Below are 12,772 nucleotides of genomic sequence, written 5' to 3'. Positions count from 1 at the left end.
CGAGTATTATCAAAAAAATTAGTCGAACCCTCACCATATGTGGCGGCCACCATCGCCGAAGGAGTGAGCGGGCCGCCCGCATCGTCTCGCCCTCGTTCCTCCGCAACGAGTGAGGAGCGCGCCCTCGGGAAAGGAGGCAATGGTTTGCTATGAAGAATCTGCGTTCCCACACCCTTGAATGCGTCGGTGAGACCCAAGACAAGCTTAAGAACAAGGCGGGAATTGGAAACCGAAGCCCCCACATTTTTTAACTGATCGGAGATGCTCTTGAGCCTCTGACAATACGTAGACGCGTTCGGGAAGTCTTCCATCCTAGTTGTAGAGAACTCTTGTTCGAGCATAACGGCACGGGAGTTTTGATGGTCCTGGAAGATATCACGCAAGCGATCCCAAAGCCCCATGGCCGTTGCTCCCGAGGTTCAAGAATAGTTGTGAGGAGGTCATTCGAAATCGTGGAATAAATCCACCGGAGCACAGTCGCATCAAGGGTCGACCAAGTTCTTTGTCGTCATCGGAGGGGAGGGGCCGCTGCTTCCCTTTCTCCGGTGCGATGATATGGTGTATGACCCACGGGTTATGGCGTGGATCCTAAACAATTCCGCCCACGTGCCGTATTGTGCATTCTCCATTTCAAGAACCACGGAATGTGATTACGGATGTTGGAGACGGCGAAAGGGTGGAAGGATGATTTAAAGGTGGACATGGTGGCGGAAAAAAAAAGGAGAGAGGTGGCCGGCCCAGATAGGGAGCTAGGGGCTGAGAGAGAGAGAGGAGGAAAGAAGAAAACCCTAGACTTCGATACTACGAAAGAATATTTTCCGTAGTTTCCTTTCATTCCTTGAATTGGTTAATATACAAAAATATCCTATTCAAAATAGGAGAGTACAAAATATTCTAACCTAAATAAGAGATTACAAAATATTACAAAATATTTACATAATCTATCACTCATATAGCTAAAAAGGCCTTAGAAATGCCAGATATAACTAGGGAGGGGAGGGGGAAGTCATCTATTTAAGGGATCGTTTGGTTCGTATTATGTAAGTACTAAGTTATGCAAGAATTATAGTAATGTAAGAATCGTATAGATTGTAATGTTAATAAGGTAGAGATTGTAATGTCTTTGCCTCTTCATCAATAACCAAATGTTTTGTATGGTCGTGTCCAAATCTTGAGAATGAAGATCGTCTTGATAGAAAGTACTTCTCCCTCTTTAATGAGCCTTATACGAAACGAATATGGATTAGTTGCGCTAATAATTTTAGATGCCGAATAACTAAACAAAAAAAGCATTAGTTTTGATATTATTGAAGTAAGTACTTCGATTAAGATGGGAATGGGATCATGTCAAAACGAACATATATGAAGAAATTAAGAAAAGACAACAATTATGAATTCTTGATTCTTGAGTAGAGTAATTATTGTTATCGAATATTCTTCTTTCACCCTAATAGAAAAGACAATTTCAGTCAATGTAGGTAACATGTCCTTTATGGAAATAGTTGGTAATTTTATAACAGGAACAGAACATAAGTTTCACCATCATCTCAATAAAAAACATGAATTTTAAACTAATTTAGTACAAATTATGATGTTAAATAAACAAGACAAAGTCAGTCAATGTATGTAACATATGAAAATAATTGGCAATTTTATAACAAGAACATGACATAAGTTTCCACCATCACCTCGATACAAAACTAATATAGTACTAGATTATAATGTTATATAGATTATAATGTTACATAAACTATAGAAACAACGATTCATTTCACTGCATTACACACCATGGCTGACACTAAAAAGCTTCATGTTGTATTATTCCCATGGTTAGCTTTTGGTCACTTAATTCCATTTTTTGAACTTGCCAAGCAAATTGCAAGAAAGGGTCACAAAGTTTCCTATATTTCAACTTCTAAAAACATTGATCGACTCCCAAAACTTACTCAAAAGTTAATTTACTCCATAGATTTCGTTAATCTTTCATTACCTTTAACCAACGGTCTACCAGAGTGTGCAGAGGCCACTAAAGATGTACCACTTGACAAGGTTCAGTACCTCAAGAAAGCCTTTGATGGGCTCGAACCGGAGTTGACTCGGTTCCTCGAAGACTCGACCCCTGATTGGATCATTTACGATTTTACCCCTTACTGGCTGCCCCCCATAGCGGGTAGACTTGGAATTTCACGTGCCTTCTTTAGTACGTTTAATGCATGGTCTGGTGTATTTTTTGGTCCGACGAATGACATGATGGATGGTAATCTTCAAAGGATCAGGCCTGAGGATTTCACCGTTCCTCCAAAATGGATCCCTTTTCCATCTAATATTACATATCGGCTATATGAAATAAACAGGTATTGTTGAATAATAATTCAAAGTTTGACTTATTAGTTCCTTTTATTTGGTAGAGTAGTTGCTCTATTTTTACAATCCGTTAGTCAAAATAAGGTCATAATAGATGCTTAAATTGTGCTAGTAATTGAGGATTTTTGTGAAGTTTTCATGTTCACTTTGTTGTTCTCAATGGAATACCAATTTAGTTAATTCATATGTCCCAATTTATGTGATATAGTTTGACTAGGCACAAAGTTTAAGAAAGAAAATAAGATTTTTGAAAATTGTGCTCTAAAACAAGGCATATATATTTGTGTGGTTGTAAATCATTTCATTAAGGGTATGAGGAGAAGTTTCATGTTAAATTATTTCTAAATATATTAATGTATCATTCTTTTTGGGACAGACTAAAAAAAAAGTGTATCACATAAATTAAGACAAATGGATCGTATTACTTATTACCAGTATTAGTTTTCTCTCCACTCTCTTAGCCTTTGTTCCTATTTTTCATATTCTATTTAAATTTCCAATAGGTTTTTTGCCCATGGACAAGAAAATGTTTCCGGTGTTTCCGATTGGCTTCGATTCGAGGCATCAGTTTCCGGTTGTGACGTGTTTCTAATTCGGAGTTGCACTGAGTTCGAGAAAGAATGGTTAGATCTCCTTCCCAAGCTGCATCGGAAACCTATCGTGTCAGTTGGCCTATTGGCACCTTCGTTACAAGATAACGAAGGTGACAAAGACGATGAATGGGGTTTTATCAATAATTGGTTAGCCATGCAACGTGAAAAATCAGTTGTTTACGTAGCGCTAGGAACCGAGGCAACTCTGAGTCAAGATGAACTCACTGAGTTGGCTCATGGTTTGGAGCTATCCGGTTCGCCCTTTTTTTGGGCTCTGAGAAAACAACATGATTTTTTATCGTTAAAGTTACCAGACGGTTTTGAGGAGCGTACCAAAAATCGAGGAATAGTATGGACGAGCTGGGCCCCGCAACTCAAGATATTGGAACATGACTCGATCGGTGTGTTCTTGACTCATTGTGGTTGGGGTTCTGTTATAGAAGGACTTCAATTTGGTAAACCCCTTGTTATGTTACCTTTTTTGGGAGATCAAGCACTAAATGCTAGAGGTTTAGAAGAAAAAAATGTGGGCTTTGAAATTCGAAGAAATGAAAATGATGGAACTTTGACTCGGAACTCAGTGGCTGAGTCACTCAAATTGGTGATGAATGATGAGAAGGGAAAAACTTATTGGGAGAAAGCAAATGAAATGAGAAAAATATTTGGAAATAGAGATTTAAGTTATAAATACATAGATGATTTTGTTGAATATCTTCGTAAGAAAAGAACTATGCCTTTATAAGGATTAATTATAATGGGGCATGAATATTAATGTTCATCTACTTATTATTGGACCTGTTGATGTAGGGAAATTCTCTCTTGTGTGGTGTAATACAGTCAAACTTCTATGTAACATTCTTTCTCTATAATGATATTTATGGTAATAATTAAATGTTTTAAATCGGATTTTTATGTTATGTTTTATTATATGTTCTCTATAATAACGTTTCGTTATAGAATCAAAAATATCCAGATAAACAATATCGTTATAAAAATGTTTGACTATATCTGAGAAAAAGAAATCCAAATAACTTGTTGACGCCTTCATACTCATGAGTTCTATATCATTCACCCCTTTCAATTTATATGACTGTTATTTTCATCTTGAGATGTCCCAATATCTTATGCAATTTCATTGATATTCTGTATAACTTTTACGACTTTCAAACAATTCCAATTAATTTAATCACACGACCTTTAACTTTTTCCTAACGTCTCCTCTTCTCAATTATGGAATCAAAACAGATAAACTAGGTATCCAATTGATCACTGTCACATCAAATGGAAAGGATAATAATACTAAAAAGCAAAAGCAATGAAACTGCATAAAAGGAGCTGAGGGAAAAAAAGGAGCCGATTTGCTACTGCATAAAAGTACGTATATGAAAAGTATTTTTTATAAAATAAAAATATTTTTAAAATTAAGCAGTTTTTGTAAACTTGGCCCCACATGTTCTTGAGTTCAGTTGAATTTCCAAGGGAAAAGGGTCAAAAATACCCCTTTACTTTGAAAAAAGGGCTAAAAATATCCTCCGAATTTATTTTGGGTTAAAAATACCCCTCTCATCCTTAAAGTTTTTAAATATATCCCTGTCTTGACGGAAATTATCTCTCAAAATAACCCAAAATCATTTTTTAAATCCGCTCCATTATTTAAACCCGACTCAACTAAATAATAATCCATAAGATTTCTTTATTCCCCCAATACGTGGTTTAAAGTTTGAGGAAACTGGGGAATAAGGGGATCTTATGGGTTATTATTTAGTTGGGTCGGGTTTAAATGATGGAGCGGGTTTAAAAAATAATTTCGGGTTAGGGGGATAATTTCCGTCAAGACAGGGGTATATTTGAAAATTTTAAGGATGAGAGGGGCATTTTTTACTCAAAATAAATTCGGAGGATATTTTTAATCCTTTTTCCAAAGTAGAGGGGTATTTTTGACCCTTTTCCCAATTTCCAATTCACTCCATCTTGGCAAAACCATCAGGCGACATGCACAATAGTCATTTTTGGGATCGCTATTTAAAAAATAACGTTCGTTTTATAAATTAGGTATGTTTAGTCAGGGGCGGAGCTACAGCCTTGAAAGGGTGGTCAGATGAACACCCTTCGCCGGAAAATTCCACCGCATGTGTAGGTCAAATATTGTTGTTATCGGATAATTACTTAACCCTGAACACCCTTGACACATCTAGAAGTGATAGCGTAGCGGTCAAGGGTGTTCAGCTCGTCTAAAGACGCGCGGGTTCGAACCCATGCGGCTGCTAACTTTTGCCTACTTCTATTTTTGTAGGCAAAATAGAACAAATAGTGGAGCGGTTCACCAACTCTTGCAAATATTCTCTCATATAAAGAAGGTAAGTATTGTTGTTAAGTCTTGTGTTACTATTGCAATAATGCTTCAACTTATATGATATTTTTCACTTTTCAAAATTTGCAAACTTTTTCCAACATTTTTAAATGTGTTTTTTTAATCATATTGACCTAAGAAAAATTTCAACTTATAATATTTTTTATATAAATTTTAAATATCTAAATTTTAATTTTAGAATATTGAGTTGATTTAATTCAATTTAACTTTAAAAGTAATCAATTTGAATCTCGAGAACCAAAAAGTGTCACATAAATTAAAAAGGATTTCAGTTATAGGAATCACAAAACTAGTCACAAAGCGTAGACAACCTTTTTCATTATTCTTAAATATTTTGGTGATAATTACTTTGTGTCTTAGCTACGTTTTGCATTTTTTTTGGTTTGGATTATTATATTGTGTCTTGTAGTTATTTTTCCAATTAGAATAGAAAAAATATTTTAAATACCAAAAGATTCATCTTAACAAATTAAAATGCTCTACAATAAATGATGAAATTTTAGGCGATTTTGTAGTGCCTGATGTACAAAAGAGATATTTAGTATAGTTTTTAATGAGGTTATTATAAAAATATTTCAAGATATAAATCTTCTCGAGTAGGATTCAATAATATATTTGGATTATGCTTTCATTAGAAGAATTTTTTTTCCCCGTCTTTTATGTTTAATTTAAATTTATACAATTTTTAGTACTATAATAAGTGCTTTCATGACTTAGCTAAATATTATGTAGCTTGACTTCATTTTTTCGCACCAAATCGTCGATTTTTTTATTTTATTTACCTCTTCGAAGTTTGAACACCCTTAGCTAAAATCCTGCCTCCGCCACTGTGTTTAGTAGGGATCTATAAGCAGAAATTGGTTATTGTCGGTATTCACATCGAATTACGTCCATTAGCATGGTTAATGATAAATAAGTGAAAAATACATATTAATATTTCGCCTTTGCTGAGCAAGAAAAACTTATGCAAAGATCATATTCATGCAAATATAAGTTGGGATAAACACTAGGTGTAAATAAATATTTTTTTGTCCAAGGATGTTATGTATTATAAGCTATATATGATTTATCTTTCCTTTTGTTTTCCAGATATATTTTAGAATGTGCATCATCACGGGGCAATAATATCTGAAAGAGATTAACTAGTATCCGCTATTAGAGGAACTCCTGTTTATACGGTCAGGTTTTTATTTTCCTCCTCGCGAGTTTTCACTTTTTGTTCTCTTAGTTACTTAAATTCACAATCTTAGGGCGCTTACCATTTAAACAACCCCTTATCACGGTCAGGATCTTTTAACTGGCAATAACCGATTATTTTATTTTATTTTATTTTTATAAAAACTCACCTCCTTAATTTCCTCTCTCTGTTTGGATTTCACGCTCCTTCTAGCCCTGTTTTTTCTCTCACCTAGGGTCAAATCAATGTCTTCTGATCTTATCTTATAAATGTCAAAAGTCAAAATAAAGGTTATCTACAATTGATGGAAAAGCATTATATGGCAGCTTGGTTGATTTAGCTGCCATTGTTGAATTAATGCTCAAAGTATATTATTCAGCGTATGTCTTAGTGACAGAAGAACTTGTTCGTCAAAGCATTATCCAGTATAGTCCACATGAATACATTTCTTTTGATTGGTATTAAGTTTAAAGCAAAAAAAACCCAATTGTAATAAGTCCTCTCATTCCCTAATTTTCCATTTCAATTAAAAATAAGGTATTATTAATGCTATTAATTATTCTTACGAATATTGTGGAATAGTTTTCGTATCCCGGTTTGATTTTCAATTTAAAAGAATTTAAAGAATTAGTGTCAATGGAATCGCTCAATATTATATTAATATTATAAAAAAATTGAAAAAACCGAAACCGAACCGAACCGAACTTTAAAACCGAAACAAAATTAAGTCAAGAGGATTCAGCGAAAGTGAATTCACATTTTATGAGCTCTTCTTGAACGAACATATTTCTATGAGAAAAAAAAAAGTGAAAGTAGGATATAGTAATAAATAAAATTACTCCATAGAACAAAACCGATTCATGATTTTAAGTTTATGGTTTTGGAACATAATCATTTTTACTTACAATTTCTTTTTTAGATTAGTTATGCATACTAAAATAAATTTCTTAACAGGAATATAAATTTATGTCAAAGTTATAGAATTTTGCCAAAACTCGTAACTATAGTTAATCCGGCCCTAAAAACTAAGGCAATGAAGCAAAGTACAGATCAACAAAAAAAATCTAAACATCACATATTTGATTTAACATTCACATATTTGATTTAACATTAACCAAAAGGACCAAAACATTGAAAAAGGAAAAGGCAGGACAGATTTCACCAAACGGGGTACTTTATTGTGTCTTACATTATTGTGTCTAAATTATGTCTATTAGTTCTTTACTTTCCTATGATTTTCCAAGAACTCAATCAGATTTTCTATATACTTATCATGAAGGTCTTTGTTACCAAATACGGAACTCAATTCTTTTGCTTTCTCTCGAATTATCTTTCCATCATTTTCCACCATTACTAGCTTCACTGAGTTGGCCACTGAATCACTCGTGTAGGACCCGTCCTCTTCGTTTCTTGGAACTTCCACACCAACCCCTTTATCTTCTAGAATTCTAGCGTTCAGTCCTTGATCAACCAAAAAAGGTAACATAATCAAAGGATGACCAAACATCAACCCTTCTATGATCGAGCTCCATCCACAATGAGTCAAAAATCCACCAACCGAGTCATGACTTAGTATCTTAACCTGAGGTGCCCAACTCTTCCATACTATGCCTCGACTTTTAGTTCTTTCTTCAAAACCATCCGGTAGCTCAATCGGGTTGATGTTTCCCGACCCGGATGGCTTCCTCAAGACCCAAAAGAACGGTGATCCAGATGATTCCAACCCATGAGCCAACTCGTTGATTTCGCTCTGACCAATCGTCACTTCACTTCCTAGTGCTACATAAACCACTGAACTTTTCGGTTTGTCATCTAACCATTCTTTAATCGACATCCAAGATTCATTTCTCTCATCGCTACTACTTTGCACTACAGGTGGCATCAACCCCATAGGAAGCACGAATACATGATTAAGATCCTCCAGTAACTTCAACCACTGACCTTCAAACTCGTGACAGTGTCGAATAATAATAGCGTCTGATCCTTTTATAGTGACACCGGTACGATAAATGTCCGAAACGCCAGAAACATTCTTCTGGATTGACCCCACCACCCAACGTGCCTCGTGGCGGCGATACGCAGCCTTTGTTTCAAATGGGATCCATTTTTGTGGTACCAAAAAATCCTCCAACTTTGGTGGTGAAGTACAATTGTTTGTGTTGATCATGTGCTCAAAGGAACCAAAGAAGGAAATGAACCAAGCATTGTATATGCTATAGTAAATTCTTGATATTCCTAATTTGGCTGAAATAGGAGCTAACCAATATTGTGCAAAATCTTGAATAATCCAATCAGGAGAATTTTTCTCCAAGAAAATAGTCACCTCTTTTTCCATACCATCCATTGCTTTCTTGAGATAAATAATTTCTTCTGTTCTTATATCCATAGTGGCCTCTGCATTTTCTGGCAAGCCATCAACTTTGGGAAGTGGGATTTTTACAAAGTTTATGGAATTGGAAAATTCTGAGGGAATTTTTGGGAGACGTTCAATGTTTTTCGGGGTTGAAATAAAAGAAATTTTGTGACCCTTTTGAGCAATGAATTTGGAAAGTTCAAGAAATGGGATAAAATGACCAAAAGCTAGCCATGGGAACATAACTATGTGAAGCTTTTTATTGCTTTCATCACCATTTGCCTTGGATTTGAGAAGTTGATGAGGATCCATGGCTTACACAATTTTCTTTTGTTTGTGCTTCTCTCCTGTTTTTTCACTACTACTATAGGAGTATATGCTTATAAAATGCTAACCCTACCACTATATAAAGAGTGGTCAGATTATATTCCTGACAAGACTCTATATATATATAGGTTGACCAAAACATTCTTAAAATATTAAACAACTTTTATATCATTTTAGTCTAATTCTATTATATTTCTATTATCTATTTTGGTGAATAAAAAGCTTGTCCCACTTGAAGATAGAGTTTTAAACAAACACTAGTTCTGAAATTTGAAACCCAATCTAATGATATCATTCCATTTTGACAAAAAAACACCATAAGGTATACCAGCATAAATAATTAATTTACAAAGGGAAAAACAGAAAAAAATCAGGTTTTGATCAATTAATTTTAGGGAAAAGGGTCAAAAATACCCCTCTACTTTGAAAAAATGGCTAAAAATATCCTCCGAACTTATTTCGGGTCAAAATACCTCTCATCCTTAAAGTTTTCAAATATATACTGTCTTGACGGGAAATTATCCTCAAAATAACCGAAATCATTATTTAAACTGTTCCATCATTTAAATCCGACCCAACTAAATAATAACCCATAAGATCCCTTTATTCCCCCAATTCCCTCAAACTTCAAACCTACGTATAAGGGGAATAAGGGAATTTTATGGGTTATTATTTAGTTGAGTCGGGTTTAAATGATGGAGCGGGTTTCAAAAATGATTTCGGGTTATTTTGGGGGATAATTTTCGTCAAGACAGGGATATATTTGAAAACTTTAAGGATGGGAGGGGTATTTTTTATCCAAAATAAATTTGGAGGATATTTTTAGCCCTTTTTCCAAAGTATGAATGATAGACAAATCATAGGCTAACATAACATATTCAACGATCAAAGGTTTACTAACATAACATTGTTAACATATTCAATGATCATACCTTTCTTCTCCTTTTATTGAATCACAACAGGGAGCAAAAATTAAGATACAGTAAATATTAATGAAGTTAGAGAACACACTTAATTAGATACCAACAATTATTAAGGTTTTGTTTGCCAAAAAGATGATGCTCGGCAAGAGTTATAGAATAAATATTTTAGATATAAAGAAACAACAGAAAATTTGTTATCTTTAGGTATAACTTTTATAATAGTTGAAAGGGAACAACGTGCGAGACACGTTTATAGAAATTAGTACACACACACTGACACACACACACATATATATATTATTTTAAAAGCATGAATATAAATGTTGGTTGATCAAAATATCCTTTAAATATTTAATGACTTTTATACCCATAAAAATTCAATTATCCTATGAACATTACGTCCAAAACTGTTAAAGTTCTTTATAATAAATAAAAGATCATTAAACACAATTTTAATTATATTATCCACTCCTATTTTTCTCTCCGTTGAAATTACAATCAGTCATTAACCACAACTCTAATTGACTACTGACTCGGCTAATACGTACTCTAGATATTTTATCTTCATGAAATGACAATCAAGGATCGATACAACTTTGTTTAATTTCTATCTCCTACCTTCTGTTCCTTGTCATAGATGGTGGCTGCACGTGTTATAAAATTCTATATGTTTTATCTGTTATGACTAATGATGATGTCAAGGTAAATTATACGTGTTAATATTATTGTGACTAAATTTTATCAGACTTACTTTTGGTGTCCACTGAAATTATGAAAGTGATTATGTCAAACTTTACGTTTACGTTGATTTTTAACTCTCTTATTGCCTATCTCTGTTCACATTAAAATTATGCAAGCTACTATTCCAAATTTTATAATTTAAGTTGGTTTTGTGGGGTCCAGCCCATATTTTGAGGAAGAAAACATCCTCCTTGTCCATGGCAAAGTCAGAAATGTGTGCAAGGATTTCAAATGAAATCTTTAGCGTGAAAATTTGATACCAGCCAAAATTTAATGCCAAGAAGAAAATTGGCTCACTCCATTCCTATAAACTCATTCAGTTTACACACACACCAAAAAAAAAATCTCAGACAATACATCTGAGTGATAGCAGAGTGAGGTATACCATAGACTGTGTAAGAAAATAGTCTGTGAAGAAAAATAGAGTGTGAGCGATATTATAGTGAGGTGGGAAAAACCAAAAAGAGTGTTATTTCTTTTGAGTGTGTAGTGGTCTTTGGAGTATTTATACTCGTTAATATACAGTGTAAAATTCCTTGCTATAGTGATATCAGTTGCTCCTCTTGGTCGTGATTTTTCCCTTATTCGAAAGGGTTTCCACGTAAAATTCCGGTGTCATTATTGCTTCATTTTATTCTTGCTGACCTAACAATAACTTAGTGTTCCACGTTTATCACTAATAACGTGAATATTATTTTTGCGGGTCTATTGTATTCTCAACAAGTGGTATCGAGCCAAGGTTCTCGTCGAGTATGCTCGTGGTTGCGGCACGGTACAACTTCCACATCAGAAAAGAATTACTTTGGTCTCCTAATAAATAGTATTTGTATTTGTGATAAACGATGGAAGCCAACACTAGTAGAATGGTTACTTTGAGTGGTGTAAATTATGCCATTTGGAAGGGCAAAATGGAAGATTTGCTCTATGTCAAGAATTTTCATCAACTTTGTCTTTGCCACTAAAAAGCCTGATAATAAATCAGATGAAGAGTGGAGTTTGTTGCATCGGCGGGTTTGCGACTTTATTAGACGAGGGTTGACGATAATGTGTTGAACCATATTTCGGAAGACACATGCTCGGACCCTATAGGAGCATCTTGAAAGTTTGTATGCTCGAAAACTGGTAACAACAAGATGTTTTTGATAAAGCAAATGCGGGTATAAAATACCACGATGGTTCCGCAATGACAGATCATCTGAATATTTTTCAGGGGATCATGAACCAGTTATCTGCTATGGGCATTAACTTTGATGAAGAAATTCAAGACTTGTTTCTACTTGGTTCCCTACCAGATTCTTGAAAAATTATTAGAACTTCATTATCAAATTCTGCTCCAGATGGTGTGATCTCTATGGATCTTGCCAAGAGCTGTCTTTTAAATGAAGAGATGAGAAGAAAATCTCAAGGTTCCTCCTCATCAGATGTCTTGGTGACTGACACTAGGGGGGAGGCAAGAATCATGGTTCTCAAAATAGAGAACATCATAGAAGCAAATCCGAAGAAAAGTTTAAAGATATTGAGTGCTATCATTGCGGGAAAAAGGGCACACAAAGAAGTTCTCGCCGAATTTTGAAAAAGGAGAACAGAGATAAGGAGGAAAAGAAAGAAGATGGCAATCGTGTGGCCACCGTCACTACGAGAAGATCTTGTTGTGCTTGATGCGGATCCGATAAATATTGCTTGTGATGAGTCAAGCCAGGTTGTGGACGGTGGTGCCGCATCTCATGTGACATCAAGGAAGGAATTTTTCTCATCCTATACTCTGGGTGACTTTAGAACTTTGAGTATGGGTAATGAAACTGTATCTAGGGTGGTTGGTGTTGGAACGATTTGTTTGGAAACTAGTATTGGAACTAAACTAGTTTTAAACAATGTAAAGCATGCACCCGATGTTCGTTTGCACTTGATCTTTGTTGGTGTTTT

General features: G+C 34.7%; 1 protein-coding gene and 1 pseudogene across 1 annotated transcript; one reads left to right on the top strand and one right to left on the bottom strand.

Moving 5' to 3' along the window:
* The first annotated feature begins 1,695 nt into the window (after positions 1–1,695).
* LOC132044781 (putative UDP-rhamnose:rhamnosyltransferase 1) lies at positions 1,696–3,844 on the top strand. Its single transcript, XM_059435296.1, has 2 exons — positions 1,696–2,354; positions 2,868–3,844. Exons 1-2 carry the CDS (start codon positions 1,789–1,791, stop codon positions 3,697–3,699), a joined length of 1,398 nt encoding a protein of 465 aa, XP_059291279.1. The 5' UTR covers positions 1,696–1,788; the 3' UTR covers positions 3,700–3,844.
* A 3,817-nt stretch (positions 3,845–7,661) lies between these two features.
* On the bottom strand, positions 7,662–9,227 carry LOC132044782 (putative UDP-rhamnose:rhamnosyltransferase 1; annotated as a pseudogene).
* Positions 9,228–12,772: the final 3,545 nt, after the last annotated feature.

This window comes from Lycium ferocissimum, unplaced genomic scaffold (genome assembly GCF_029784015.1).
Source record: "Lycium ferocissimum isolate CSIRO_LF1 unplaced genomic scaffold, AGI_CSIRO_Lferr_CH_V1 ctg5214, whole genome shotgun sequence".
NCBI classification, from domain to species: domain Eukaryota; kingdom Viridiplantae; phylum Streptophyta; class Magnoliopsida; order Solanales; family Solanaceae; genus Lycium; species Lycium ferocissimum.
The sequence above is the reverse complement of the archived record's forward strand: the minus strand, read 5'-3'. Positions and strand labels throughout refer to the sequence as shown.

What these genes read in the sequence shown, in the direction of transcription:
- LOC132044781 (XM_059435296.1), top strand. Translation starts at nt 1,789, where the DNA reads ATGGCTGACACTAAAAAGCTTCATGTTGTATTATTCCCATGGTTAGCT. An exon ending in CGGCTATATGAAATAAACAG is followed by an intron (nt 2,355 to 2,867) that starts GTATTGTTGAAT and finishes AATTTCCAATAG; the next exon opens with GTTTTTTGCCCATGGACAAG.